Source organism: Palaemon carinicauda, chromosome 23 (genome assembly GCF_036898095.1).
Source record: "Palaemon carinicauda isolate YSFRI2023 chromosome 23, ASM3689809v2, whole genome shotgun sequence".
Taxonomy (NCBI): Eukaryota; Metazoa; Arthropoda; class Malacostraca; order Decapoda; family Palaemonidae; genus Palaemon; species Palaemon carinicauda.
The window spans coordinates 104,838,687-104,853,686 of record NC_090747.1 but is presented as its reverse complement, the minus strand read 5'-3'; the positions used below and the strand labels follow the sequence as shown (position 1 = coordinate 104,853,686).

The following is a 15,000-nucleotide window of genomic DNA, read 5'->3' as shown; positions in this document are numbered from 1 at the left end:
GCAGGGATGTGGTCTCCCATAGGTTTCCATTGTTTTCAAGTTTTGCCGCGCAAACTAGCGACTGTGGCAAGCGACTGTGGCTCTCTGTCGCTCATCCCCGCCACAGGCGTGGCGTGGCTTGAAAACAATGGAAACCTACGATTAGAATTGTGGCCAGGAAGCTGCTGCTCACAAACAAACACACAAACAAACAAACACAAAAATAATCTTCCAACTTCGTGTGCGGAGGTAATGATTAATCCTGCTACACCCGGGACTATACATCATCTTTTCCGTAGTACACTGAGCCATTCATACTTTTGATTGATGTTTCGTGATCTTTTACTTTATACAAACATTAAGACACTTCCTACGGTGTTACTCACACCCCATTATCGTTTGGTACATCACATAGAAAGTCAGTTATTATGTAGCTTATATATCCTCTACAGTCACGACTAAAACATTTTATTTCTGCTTTGTATATTATTAAACTGCACATCTTAAGTCATCTCTCCTTTTACCAACGTCTGGAACAAATACTTTCTCTAGAGAATTCTTGATCCTATTTTTATGAACATTAAAATGGATCATATTTTGATATCTTTCCCATCAAATCGCCTCTTCCTAAAATGTTCGTAATATTTCTCTTTACCTTTTGATTATACTTTCAACTTTGAATCCAATTTGCTGATTCACTGCTTTTATTTGTCACCCGTAAGGGCTGATGATCAAAACACCGATTATCCTATTTATGAGTGTAATAATAACGGTAATCTCACCGATATAATAAAGAGCAAGTGTTGTACTACACCAACACACACACACACACACACACACATATATATATATATATATATATATATATATATATATATATATCTTGTCGCATCCATTTCTCCCAGTCCCTTGGATAGTGAGGAGAGGAAGTAATCATACCCTGGTGAGAGGGATTGCTTGTGTGTTCATATCTATCTGAATATTTGGCCATCATTTTTGACGGGTCGCGTATTTTAGTAATAATGATGGTAGTGGTAGTAGTAGTAATAGTAGTAGTAGTAGTTGTTGTTGTTGTTGTTGTTTTTGTTGTTATATATATTTATTCCTTTTCCTCCCCAGCCGAGAGATTGTTGAATCGCGCACGGTGACCCACGAGGTGAAGACCACAAAGATGCCCGTCGCCTCCTCTCCCCCCCACATGGCCCCAATGCCATCACCCCCTCTGGTGGAGGAACAACTCCAGCCCCAGCATCCCCCACCATCGGCCAGGGCGCAACAGGCCTCCGCCTCCAGCGCCACCAAGGAACTCGACGACCTGATGGCGTCCCTCAGCGACTTCAAGGTAAAGGAGGAACCACCTCTCCCTTCAGGTCTGGTTCATGGCGCCGTCCCTTCGCCCGCCAAGGTCGAAGGGCAGCGGACCATTCTGGTGGAGCAGGTCATTCGCCATGACCAGCAACAGCCCTCGCAGCTCCCTCAGGCGGCCAGGGCGGTGGCGCCAGCTTCGCCTGCTGGGGGAGGCACTGCTGAGGCTGCAGGAGGAGCCGCCCCTGCGGTCAAGTTCACGGTAGGACCCCCAACCACAAGCAATCAGTCTCTCTCTCTCTCTCTCTCTCTCTCTCTCTCTCTCTCTCTCTCTCTCTCTCTCTCTCTCTCTCTCCAACTCCTTTTGTACCTGAAATGCAGATTATTCACTAACACTGTACAGTGTAAACAAAATATGAATGCGCCCTAGCCCATAGGTACATTATCACAAAGTATTCATGTATACACATACGTGCACATACATATACAAGTATATACAAGGTGTATGAAAATCACCATTTAAGCTCAGTTTTCTCTACAAGTACATATGAACATCGAACATCTTAAACGCTATTGATTAGAATACGTATATCTTAATTATGGTGAGAATAAAATGTATATACCATTATTTTGCATCAAAATTTCATATATCAAAATAAATTTTAATTATATTTGCCCAACATAATAACCAAACTCCATTGAAATGTCTGTAAACGACCCTTATGGGATAGTTCATGATTCACTAGTCATTCTGCTATTGAATTTCCATTTATTAGATAATGATAACACCCAATATAAGTGTTTTGAAAACCAACAACGCCATAGACAAGTAATTTTAACAAGCACCACACAACAAGTATATACTATTTCATAAAACAACACAGCATTCATAAACACAGTTAACAGCAACAGTGGCAACAACTAAAGAATAACAATCATTGGAATAACACATTAACTTTTGGGGGCCAATCTTATACTTTCTACTTTAACCATCAGCACTGAGAGGATTACATATGAGTTGATATAGATTTGAGATCATAGTCTCAGTTGAGTATGATTACATTTATGTATGTATATTGTCATTACCGTAATGTAGATATTTACAGTACTGAAATTACTTCCGAAAGACTTTTTGAGTCTTACCAAGTAAATGTCTCCATTATTTTTCCACTCTACAGTCTCTACAGACCCCTGTCTGTAACTCCTATAGAACAAAAAAATAATAATCCCATTTTCATTACCAGTAACTGTCATCCTCTCAGTAAATCTTTCTGCTCACATCCCAGCTTTGCACATGTTTAATCATGATGGGATTAACCCTTCTGTAACTGCCCGTGCTGTAACAACATACTCATCCGCAATGTACAGCAACAGCCTGGTGAGTTGTTACACTGTCATTTAAGGAAAACTGAGGTGAAAAGCCTCCTCATCTCCGTGAGATAAGACGTCATCTCACGGCCTCAGCATCCGCCCCCGGCAGCTTGCTAGCCCCGCCGCCTTGGTCAACCTGCGCAGCTTGTAAGAGTGGTGAAGGGAAAGGGATTTACTGTATATATGTATATATATATATATATATATATATATATATATATATATATAAATTTGTTTAATGAAAATATGGTCTTAACCCATTCATTTTACTTCAGGATTAATTTAATTGTCAACATTGGTACACATAAAAAAAAGACAGCAGAAAAAGGTGTTGAACTGCATTTGTTTTCTTTCTTTTTTTTTTTTTTTTTTTTTTTTGAGTTTCTGCATAGTATTTGGAATATAATAGAAAAGGAATATTCTTTGATAATATAGAATACTTGATAAGAATATTAGATTCTAATTCCATGTACTACCCAAAAAGAGAAGAATGCAGTTTTTCACGATAAATTTAGATGTTACCATGAATTTTATCTGTAAATTATGTAAAAGTTACTGCTTTTATATTTAGTATAGAATTATTTTCACGTAATTTATTACATTGAATGAAAATTTAGATTAATGTTATCACCTTGTCACTTACCCCACTCCAAAACTGGAAATTTGGATGATAATTACTCCGGTCAGTTATCCCACTCCATTAGCAGTTCATTATATTTGATTTGTAATTAATATCAAGCAAATTTAAAGATTAAACATAACTCCTTCAGTCAATTACCAACTTCATCATCTAACCTAACAATGATTTCATTATGGCGATGGTAACATCATACCGCAAACGGTGTCTTAATATAATATATTTAGTGTACTCGTCGGGTCGGTGGTATTTTAACATGTTCTAACATATGCTGATGCTTTATTTTACATTTTGGTAATGGCTTATATAAGGTAACTTACTTACAATCCAGATTTAACATGCATTTTTTTACCATTTTTCACATTACTTATGTACTTATGTACTTTAGTTCTTGGTTAATGTTTATAACATGATAAGGTTTCATGTTATTAGAATGATGAATTTGTATATACAAGTATGCATGTTATTAGAATGAAATAATACCATTGTCATGTTATTACATGTTGACAAGTTTCCAGGTACTTGAGAGTAATTCTTCATAGTACATACTAACTAACTTCAATTCGTACAACCCTTAGTTTGTCATTCTGAGTAATGGCAACAAATTGCACCCGTAAGATGGTACTAAATGTAATATCATTTATATTTTATTGTGTTATCTTGGGATATTATTGATTTCTGATCAATCGTTCGTATTTTGGTCATGTTACGAGGCAAGGATGAGAGTGTATTACCCAATTAATTACTGTTGGTATATTGTTCTTTGTGTCTATTTTGTTGGTTCAGTTGAAGTGAAGAAGAATTGGTGTTAATTGAGCTCTTGTTATGGGATTTCCTTGGCTAAAATAAATCAGAATGTAGCATTTTAGATCCCTTCAATTGAAAGACTGGGTATAGAAGTAAGGAATGCAGTACATCATACTGTATTCTAGATTATCAGGAGTGGTAAACGTACCCGGGGAGAAAGTTAGGTAGAGTCTTTTTAGCTGAGGAGTTGCAGTTTTAGTTTTCATGTTTCCATTCATTGTTGATGATAGAATCATTCCACGTCATTATTTTTTTTTACATTCTTTTAAGGTTCCCATTCTTGGAAGTGTTATAGATTAGTATATTTTGCGATATTCTGTTGGACCATTGATTTTCATTTGTGGACAATCTAGATTGAGTAGCGTTCCTTGAATTGATTTAGTGTTTGTCAGTTTCCCTTACTTATAGCATTGTATTATTTACAACGATGTATGTTTGGTGCCAAAGTATATTGTACGCATATGATGAATATGTAAATAACTGTATGTTCCAGGAAAAAAAAAGTAACACTAGAAGTACTTACATATTACATTTGTGTATGTCACAGATGTTGCTAACTTTAATGTTTATTTAATTAACATGTTTTTTTAGGTTGCTGTGTATCTATCCATAATATTCTGTTCAATAGTTTTGTTAACGTTTTTGGTTGTACTATTTTGTCCTATATGAAGGTAGTATTATGTGTAGTGGCATAGATGTAATCATTAATATATCATAGTAAAGAGATGATTTTTGTGCATTGATGTAAATGAGTTTATTTATGTGCGTTGATGAAGATTTACATCAAGACTTGTTTTTAATATTGTAAGTCAGAATATTTAAAAGGTGGCAATCTACATTAGCTCCTGAACCAGTTTTTGATAAGAATGATTATTGATTCCTTAGTTGTATCTAATGTACTTTATCGGGAAATGTCAGTTTAAATGAATTTCAAGACAACATTAGATGTCGAGAGGTAAAGCAAAAATTTAGTGTGTTTTGTATACCAAGATGTGATGTCCTCAAGTTTATCGTAGATATACGGGGATAAAGAAATGATTGGATGATTTGAGGTAACTCGATAAGATGAATGTGGTTACAGAAAGGAGATTTGACGGACATAGAAAGTCAGATCCTTCTGGAGCAGCCAGTTTTGGAGCAAGTGAACGCAGCTACAGCGGTTACGGCGTCATCATCGGCCTCGTCAACCATGGAAGTTAAAAAGACGAAAAAGGTGTTTAAATTTAAAAGATCATCAGAAAGCACAGATTCAGATTATGGGTCCTTAACTAGAGGAGCCCCTCCAAGACCTCCTCCTCCACAAGATGGCGATTTACTTGCCATTCCTCCACCTCGCCCTCCAGTCCCTATGGCGTATTCTGCGTCCCCCATTCCACCCGAAGCGTACATCTTTGGATCTCCTGTTTTGATTCCAGTACCTGCAGGGGTAGGTCGAGGCCATTACATTCCTCAACAGCAGTTACAGAATGTGAGTAGTGAGGCTTAACCACCTTCATGCCTCAATCACCACCCATGACTCACAGAGGAATGGGAAGCTTGAGGTCAAGAAGGTCGATTGGCTTAGTGATATTCTGACCCTAAAGATCCAATAAGTCCTATTCCGGGTCAGCCACCATAGTAACTAGGATAGCCAGAAACCTACGTAAAAATGTCTCTAGCAATGCTAGCCAAGTACTGTAACGTGTAGATATCTCTTACACAATAAACATTTGGTGGCTGGTGTGATGTGATGACTAACACGCTCGGGGAATGATTACCACGTACCCAAAAGTTGACTACCAAGATCTCTAATGCCCCGTGCCCAAGGTTTCAGTGTCCTCTCCTTATGCTACGTAGCTTGTGTGCTCAGTTGTGAGTAACTAAACTGTCCCCAGAATCATGGTTAATACCTATTCAGGTTAACTCCCAGAATGATAATTTAATTACCATTGTTTGAAATGATCCCAGTTCAGGCGTACCATTTACCTTTGGTTTGAGAATGTACATTTCATTTGAGGATTTTTAAACCTTCCTTGTGTTATGGTCATTGATTTTTAACCTTACGTTTGTTTTAATTTGTATTGTAAATGCAATGTTTTTAGATTTAGGAAATGTTTAATATTTTTTTTCTTATATGGATTTATTACGTAGAGGTTGATTCTGTCAGTTTTATTAGTGTGAAATTATTTGAATATTATTATTGAAGATGTTAATGGGTATCATCATTATTAGAAAGTTAGTGTTACTTGATGACCCAGCTTGACACAAAGTTGGCGGGTTCTTACAGAACCCGCTTGAGGACCCCTTCCATCGGCCCCCATCAGGCGGCCCCGTCAGACGCAACGACGCGGAGTATCGGTGGGTGACTGATGCCACCAAGTATGAGGTCAGGGAAGTCATAGATTTCCCGTGTGTCTCAGAGAAAGTGAGTACACTCTAGGCACTAAACAAAACTCAAAATCTACAAATGGTGGTTTTTGAGTCCATTGATGAGTGCTACCCTAAGCTTTTTCGGCTTACGTCGAGTGACTTACGTCTTCGATCTAACAGCGATATTAAAGTCTCAGGACCCTCATTGGCTGTTGGAGATTAAATTCTTATAAAACACTTGCATGATTTGTTTGTGCCATTGAAGCCTGTTGTCCACCAATCTTTAGTGTGCAAAGGCTCTTCATTACTTTCATAAACCGAGCTGTTTTCTTGCATTAAACGGTTTTGGATGGACAGAAGGTTTTAATGATGAAAATATCAAGTTTTTATCCCGCTAGTTTCTTTCTTTGATTGGTGTGTTGTGAGTTTTTTCGTTTGCAGATTACTGAACATTTTATTGTGACCACTTTAATTTCTTAAGGGCATATGTCCATAGTCTCTAGACTTGCCTTCTAGATCAGGGCATATTTAGATATTCAATATTTTTCTCTGGAACTGAAATTAATTTTGACCCTTAATATCAATGCATGAATTAATACAATAATATCAGTCTAATGTATCCTAACCAGTATTAGAATCATGAACATTTAATTATTCTTATAAACAAATTGAAATTACGAACAGTCCATATCTCCCCGTTTATTTCTTTCAACAACTGTTTACAAAATAGACAGTAAACCTACTTGCAGGTTTGTGGTTGAGTGGTCATGCCGTGCTCAAAATCCAGCCATGAACTCAAAATAGCAAATTGTGTCATTGTCCTTTTTTTTTTTTTGCAAATTGATGCAGTGTTGCCAATGTGTCATATTTCAAGGCACCCTTGCCTTGGTGTTTAATTGCGAAATTTCTTTTAGTTATTTTGTCAGGCAGATGTCTATGTGAATATAAAGTTGCTTGATCATTTATTAAGGATTTGATTAATTTTAGTAATAAGGGATTCAAGTCTTTAGGAATTTGTTAGCCTCTTTATATTTGCTCTAGTCGGCTTTTGTCACCTTATGGTTTATCATATGCTGTTTACCAATTATCATAGAGGGCTTTATAAGCCATCTGCACTGTTTTTTATTTCCTTACCCCTTGTTGAGGGGATACCAACTCCTGCAGCCTGTAATAACAACCTTCACCACCACCACAACCTTTACCATCGTTCTGCACACAGTAGTTAATAGGATCTGTACATAGTGTAGATATTTTTGGTCCGACAATGCTTTTCCTGTACGTTGGACCGCAAAAGTATTGGTGCACAATTTGCGCGAAACATCTTGGACACAGTACGAAAGTCACAGAAATATAAGTTTCTGATGGGATGTATGCATGTTGGTAGGTCTGATGTGGGGAGGAACCAAAGAAAGACTACTACTGATATCCCTTTACTAATATATAGTATATGGTACAGTTTCAACGATAGCTCCGCGCATTGACTGTGACATTTCCATCATACCTGACAGACGAAGGCTCCAGCCTGACAATGACGTTCACTTTCAGAATAACGACATTGTATAACATTAGCCCAGTGATTCAGTCCTTCCGAAGCACCCACACCCAGGCATACGAACCCTCTCTTTTGATGCGCATCAGACCACATTTGCACCCATACTTTTGTGATCCACTGTACGTGAGAGCCATGTTTCTCTCGATTTAGCGCTTTCTCTGATTCTTGAAAAATGTGTGTATTTCTGAATCAGTTCTTAAAGTTAAGATGAAGTTTCATATGATAAAATTGAAATGGTCTTTAGCAATTGATAGTTTAATTTACCAAGTTTAGTGTCATAGTGTTAGAGTAACTGAATTACAAACATAGTAGTGTATTAAGAGAGAAACTGGTGCTTTTTATAGTGAAAAGATACTTACATTCGATCTGCTGATGTCATGTTGCTGTTGCTACTAGGTACATTAGAGGCAAATTAGCTGAAGTATTTTTATTAGTATGCTTATTGTATTGGTAAAATGATCTTATGCACTGTTTTAAAGCATATATAGTTAGAGATAGTTAGATACTTTCCTCCATAATTTTCTCCGTTTTAATATTTTTTAAACATTGACCTCTGGTTTATTTCTCTATTAAGATTCAGTTAGTAGATAAGGATTTATTAATTTATTCTTGTGATTTATTCTGTTGTATTTGGATTTTCTTTTACTATCTAGTTTTTTTTCTCTTTAAAAGTGCAGCAATATTAACAAAAGTCAAGTTGTAGGGATTCAGCATTACCCCCTTTCAATTCGCTTAATGATTAAAGTATATCCAAGCTGTAGAAAAGATGACTCTTCAAATGTATGAAATACCTATATACCTCAAATATTGAAAATAATCTTTATTGCAATGCTCATCATTTGAAGGGGGTGGGTGTTAAGTAGTAAGAGTAGCTTTTATTTGGCGGATCCACATAGCACAGAAGTGGAGAGTGCAAATTCCATAGTGTGCATACCTCCACATCTCTACCGATCCCTGTCACTAGATGTAGTGCTGAATCATAGTCTTAAGGCTTGTTTACACAGTCAAATGGTTGGTTTAACATGGTTCGACAGACAAGTGTTTGAAGTGATGTTCGAACGTGTGAACGGGGTATTTGGTTGTCGAACACGTTCGTCGAACGGTTCGAAGAAAGTCTGTTCTCGCCTGACTTTTGTGGGCGGTTCTTTATTGTCCACAAACCTTATGCATTTGTGACCGACTCCACCTCTTCGAACCGTTTGACAAGCAGGTTCGACAACCTGGTTCGATGAACCATTCGTCTTTGTAAACCTCACTTTAGATTCATAAGGGATATGAGACATTGAATCATTGCAGACCTTAGAAATGCTGATGGAAATCCATCTGTAGCTTTTTAGAGTTCTTGACCATTAAACCTTGTAAGCAAGCCTGAGTTACACAGGATTTCGAGATAGTGGTTTCTATCATTAGGGTAACCTTAATTGAAAAGCTCATAGTATTTGATTCATAATTTATTTCGAATTATTTGTTTTTCTTCGTGGAGAAAAGAGGTGTCATCTTTTGATGGTAGTCTAATATCTGTTCCCTGATGTGTGAAGAAACACCTGTTGTGTTGTCAAAGGTATTGGGGGTGGGGGATCATTATTCAGTGGTTTCTTTATATTTAATTTAATGTGGTGTTTTAGTGCATTGTAAACATGCTTTCTTGGTGGATTTTTTTTATAAGATAGCTTCCTTCAAAGTTATAATTCTTACAGATGAAGATTTTCTCCTAGCTTTCAGAAATTATTTTAACTATAGTGATTCACTTTGATTTTGTACTCGTCTAATCTTGGCCTCTTAATTGCATTTGCTCCAAGATAAATATTTTCAGTGTCTAGAACGAGATGACTTGAGAAGTAGTTCCACCAAAACACTAATGCCTTTAAGATTTAAAGAAAAAAAAAATAGTTGTAGGGAATTTTTTTAGAACTGAGTTGAGATTTTCATGTAACCTTATGAATGATTGAAGTTTTTGTTTCGAACACTCCTGTGATACCGTTTTACCAACTCTAAATGAATCGCATTGCAAATGTATATTATTTTTCCTGCTGCTAAATGTGGACCCATGTCCTCTTTGATGTTCTTACTTTTGAATTGTTATACTGTAAGAATTTATTAATATTTCCTTTATTTGGCAGACTATAAGCTACACTATTTTAAGAAATTTTGTGTAATTTGTACTTTTGAATATTGCTGCATATTTTTTTATGAATTGTCATCTTATTGATAAGCATTTCTTTGTTATTCTTTTAGTATACAGTATACTTTTCCCCTTTTGAAGTACTTGCTAACCAGTTATGCATTTATTGAATGCACTAAAAAGCTCTTAGGATGGTAGATTCTTAGAACTGAGTTCAAGTTATGTTTGAGATTAAGACTTCCAAGATTCTCGCAGTCTGAAAATTAAAAAAGGAATATACCACTTTTAGGACTGTTGGAATTTTGTGTTAATTCTAGGTTAAGGTTTAGATTTTTTGAAGAATTGTTCTGTAATTTGTTAAACTGAGATGAAAAAACCATAATTGATATGGTCCTTATTACTGTAAAGTAACCATAATCTGGATGTTTTCCCCTGTTTTTTAATCGTTTGATTACCTCGTTAATCAAATAGTCTGTTTATTAGAGTTTAAACTGCGGGTCCTTAGTAGGTACCTCTTATTGTTGAATTAAATATTCAACAATATAGAGTAACAGTACCCATCCTTGAGCTAGAACCTAATCTTCATTTTAGAGTAATCCCCAAGTAAAGTAGCTAGTCTGACCCTCAGTCTAGTACCAGTCCTTGAGCTAGAACCTAATTCTCATTTTAGAGAATTCCCCAAGTAAAGTAACTAGTCTGACCCTCAGTCTAGTACCAGTCCTTGAGCTAGAACCTAATTCTCATTTTAGAGAATTCCCCAAGTAAAGTAACTAGTCTGACCCTCAGTCTAGTACCAGTCCTTGAGCTAGAATCTAATCCCCATTTTAGAGAAATCCCCAAGTAAAGTAACTAGTCTGACCCTCAGTCTAGTACCAGTCCTTGAGCTAGAATCTAATCCTCATTTTAGAATATTCCCCAAGTAAAGTAACTAGTCTGACCCTCAGTCTAGTACCCATCCTTGAGCTAGAACCTAATTCTCATTTTAGAGAAATTCCCAAGTAAAGTAACTAGTCTGACCATCAGTCTAGTACCCATCCTTGATCTAGAACCTAATCCCCATTTTAGAGTGTTCCCCAAGTAAAGTAACTAGTCTGACCCTCAGTCTAGTGCCCATCCTTGAGCTAGAGTCCATAATCCCCATTTTAGAGTATTCCCCAAGTAAAGTAGCTAGTCTGACCTTAAGTCTAGTACCCATCTTTGAGCTAGAACCTATATCTTCATTTTAGAGAAATCTACAAGTAAAGTAACTAGTCTGACCTTAAGTCTAGTACCCATCCATGAGCTAGAACCTAATCCCCATTTTAGAGTGTTCCCCAAGTAAAGTAACTAGTCTGACCTTAAGTCTAGTACCCATCCTTGATCTAGAACGTAATCCCCATTTTAGAGTGTTCCCCAAGTAAAGAAACTAGTCTGACCCTCAGTGTAGTTACCTAACAGTCTTGAAGGCTGCGTATAAGCAGTTGATAATCGTGTCTGTAGTTAATGACTGATCACTAGATAGCCAATGTGTGCATTACTATCCTTCTAGAAAACCCTGAAAGAAATCCTTCTTATATATCTATATAAACTCATGTTTTCCCCTGACCTTTTTCTCCCGATTCCTTTTCCCACAATGCAGAAACAGGAGAACCTCAGGAGTCCCGCGCTTGTCAGAAAGTTGGTGAGTCAGACATTACGTCTTTCTTTAAAAAATAAAGGCAAAGATCTCTCTCTAGATTAATATTTTGACTAAGGTTTGATGAAGTGATGCGTGCTTGACCATTGCTTATTGATATTCGTTATGTAATGACGGGTTATAACTTATTAACAGCCATTATCCCCTCAACGGCACTAGTAACACCAATGTTTGTAAAATTGCCGTAACACGATTGAGAATGTCTTGATAAGCAGTGGTCATGCGTTGGCTCATTCAACGATGTCGTTTCTCAGATCATGTTCCTTTTCTGTATCTTGATTAATTTTCTTATTATCGCATAAATCAAGTCATAGTTTTGTCAATTCTTTCCTTAGTGCGTTTGATTTACTGCAAAGTTTACAGTACAGTATATGTACATTATCAAGTAAATAATTTCTCTAAACAGAAACCGTTTCCTATGAAGGTACAGAGTATAACTAATTTTTTTTTCATCTAATCTGAAGATACAATACTTATATATTTTCATAATTGCCAACCAATTATTGCAGATTAAAAACATTTTTAATTACAACAGAAGAGAGAGAGAAATTTGCGCTTTCGTCCATAATTTTACCGTCGGTGAAGGTTTTTTTGAATTGTCTCGGTTTTAACAGACTTCGTAACACTCCGTAACACTTCGTAACACTTCGTAACAATGTCGTAGGTTACTTACTGAGGTTAATTTGGGTCATGTATATAATCAATAATCACTTCGTTGCTAATTGGTAATAACTACAGTACCACATTAAATTAGTACAAGCATTTCTATTCTTGAAGCACGGACACTTGTTACAAGAGGATTACGAGCAGTTGAATCATTTCAGTATTGAAATGTAATAATAGTTTTTCCCTTATTGGAACAAATTGCTCTCGACAATGATTAATTGATGTAGGACATCTAATTACTTTTGGGCTATTTTAACAGATTCGTAGCATTGCTGATTTTACTGTTCTTAGGTTTCATAACTTGGCCAGAGACAATTGTTATAGGTTACATTATTTATATTTTAAATGTAATGATAATTAGTATAGTTACATTTATTTTAGGTTTTTTGTCCGTGAATAGTTATAGGGTTCATTTATATATATATATATATATATATATATATATATATATATATATATATATATATATATATATACATGTGTATGTAGAGAATGTATATATATATATATACATATATATACATATATATACATATATATATATGTATATATATATATATATATATATATATATGTATATATATACATATATATATATATATATATATATATATATATATATATATATATATACACACATACATTCTCTACATACACATGTATATATATATATATATATATATATATATATATATATAAAATAACCCTATAACTATTTTTAGTCCGTGAATAGTTATAGGGTTATTATATATATATATATATATATATATATATATATATATATATATATATACACATATATATACACATATATATATATATTATATATATATATATATATATGTTGCAGTGACTTCTAATATCAATATTATTTAGTGTACTTTTAGTCAGGGGAGTTTTCTAAACGGAACTGCAACATTGGCGATAATTTTGACTTTTTTAGATATATATTGCAGTTATGATATTGATAACTTTCTCAAGGCATTTTTGAATGTGATTAGTTATGTAAACATTACACTGTGTAAATGAGAAATGTACATAGATTGTACAATAATATTACATAGGCCTACGGTTTGATATTTCGTATTTAATTAATTTTCCTCATTTATAAAATAATATACATCGAAGGAACGATTAAATTGGTGAATATTAGTGAATCAACTATTTTTCTCCGTCCTTATTTAAAGCATAGTCACAGGTTCTTTATACTTATTCAGTATTTATAAACGTGTCTATTACTCTTTGTGGTCGAAAGCTATAAATGAAGATAGCATACTCAATCAGTTCTAAGCTAAAGAATCATGAAAAGACACTAATCATAGGTCTCAGGACTTTCATTAGAACACACTAATCAGAGATCTTAAGTTTTTCATTGAAAGTCACTTATCAGAGATCTTAAATCTTTCTGGAGAAAACACTAATCACAGATCTTAAATCTTTCATTAGAAGACGCTAATCACAAATCTTAAATCTTTCATTAAAAGACACTAATCTCAGATCTTAAGTCTTTCGTTTAAGACCATTAGCTTTCATTGAACTGAACCACATTATTAACAACAAATATTTATGAGGCACATCAGACAATTAATAGCTTCATTTATGCTATTTCAAAGCTATCTTATAATGAGTAAGGTCTTCGGAAAGACAGCTCGCTCGGAGGCAACCAAAATGGCTGCTTTTTGTTAGGGACACCAACGTAGATTTGTTTGTAAACATTGCGCGATGCGATACTGTCTAAGTGAGCATCGGTATGCGCACTCTGTTCGTGTTGTTTTGGGAGAAATTTATTGACTTTCACTCGTATAAAGTATAAAGAAACTATTATTAGTTAGATAATAGGCTAAATGAATTAATTATTTATAGGTTTATATAGTAGAGAATTTAGTTTTAATGTGAAACCGCAAAATGAACTATAAATATGAGGTATGTGAATCGATGCGATACTGTCCAAGTGAACATCGGTATGGGCACTTTGTTTATTTTGTTTTGGGAAAAATTATATAGAATTTCACTCTTATAAAGTATAAAGAAACTATTATGAATTAGATAATAGGCTCAGGGAATTCATTATTTATAGGTTTATCTAATAGAGAATTTAGTTTTAATGGGAAAGCAGAAAACGAACTATAAATATGAGGTATGTGTATGTCATGAGTGCTTCATTGTATTTTTGGCAAGGGAAATTCTCTAGTTCCCCCCAACCTTTCTCATAGCATCTTGGCTATGAGCAGGAATTCTATATTTGGACATTTTTGTTATCATTCACAAATAAATGTTTATTTCCTCTGCCAGTGTAAAGTCTGTAGATTATTAGAACACACATTTCAGATTATTTTAGATTATTTACGTTCTACATAATATGTGTATTTGTGCTGTTTGACACCAAAGTGTTTGTTAATTTACACATGAATATATCCTGTTAGACATAGTCAAACATTGTTAATTTTATTTAACGACATAAAGACTAAACAATTTATTTTGTGCTGTACATGTGTTTATGTAAACAAAACATCTAGCTGCTACATGAAAGCAAATTA

General features: G+C 34.9%; 1 protein-coding gene across 1 annotated transcript in view; it reads left to right on the top strand.

Moving 5' to 3' along the window:
* Positions 1 to 15,000, top strand: part of LOC137617719 (paxillin-like) — a 204,877-nt gene that overhangs the window by 41,505 nt on the left and 148,372 nt on the right. Inside the window, exons 5-7 of the mRNA XM_068347716.1 lie at positions 1,099 to 1,321; positions 5,181 to 5,567; positions 6,366 to 6,503. Coding sequence (XP_068203817.1) covers positions 1,099 to 1,321; positions 5,181 to 5,567; positions 6,366 to 6,503 — 748 coding nt within the window. The remainder of the gene's footprint in view (positions 1 to 1,098; positions 1,322 to 5,180; positions 5,568 to 6,365; positions 6,504 to 15,000) is intronic.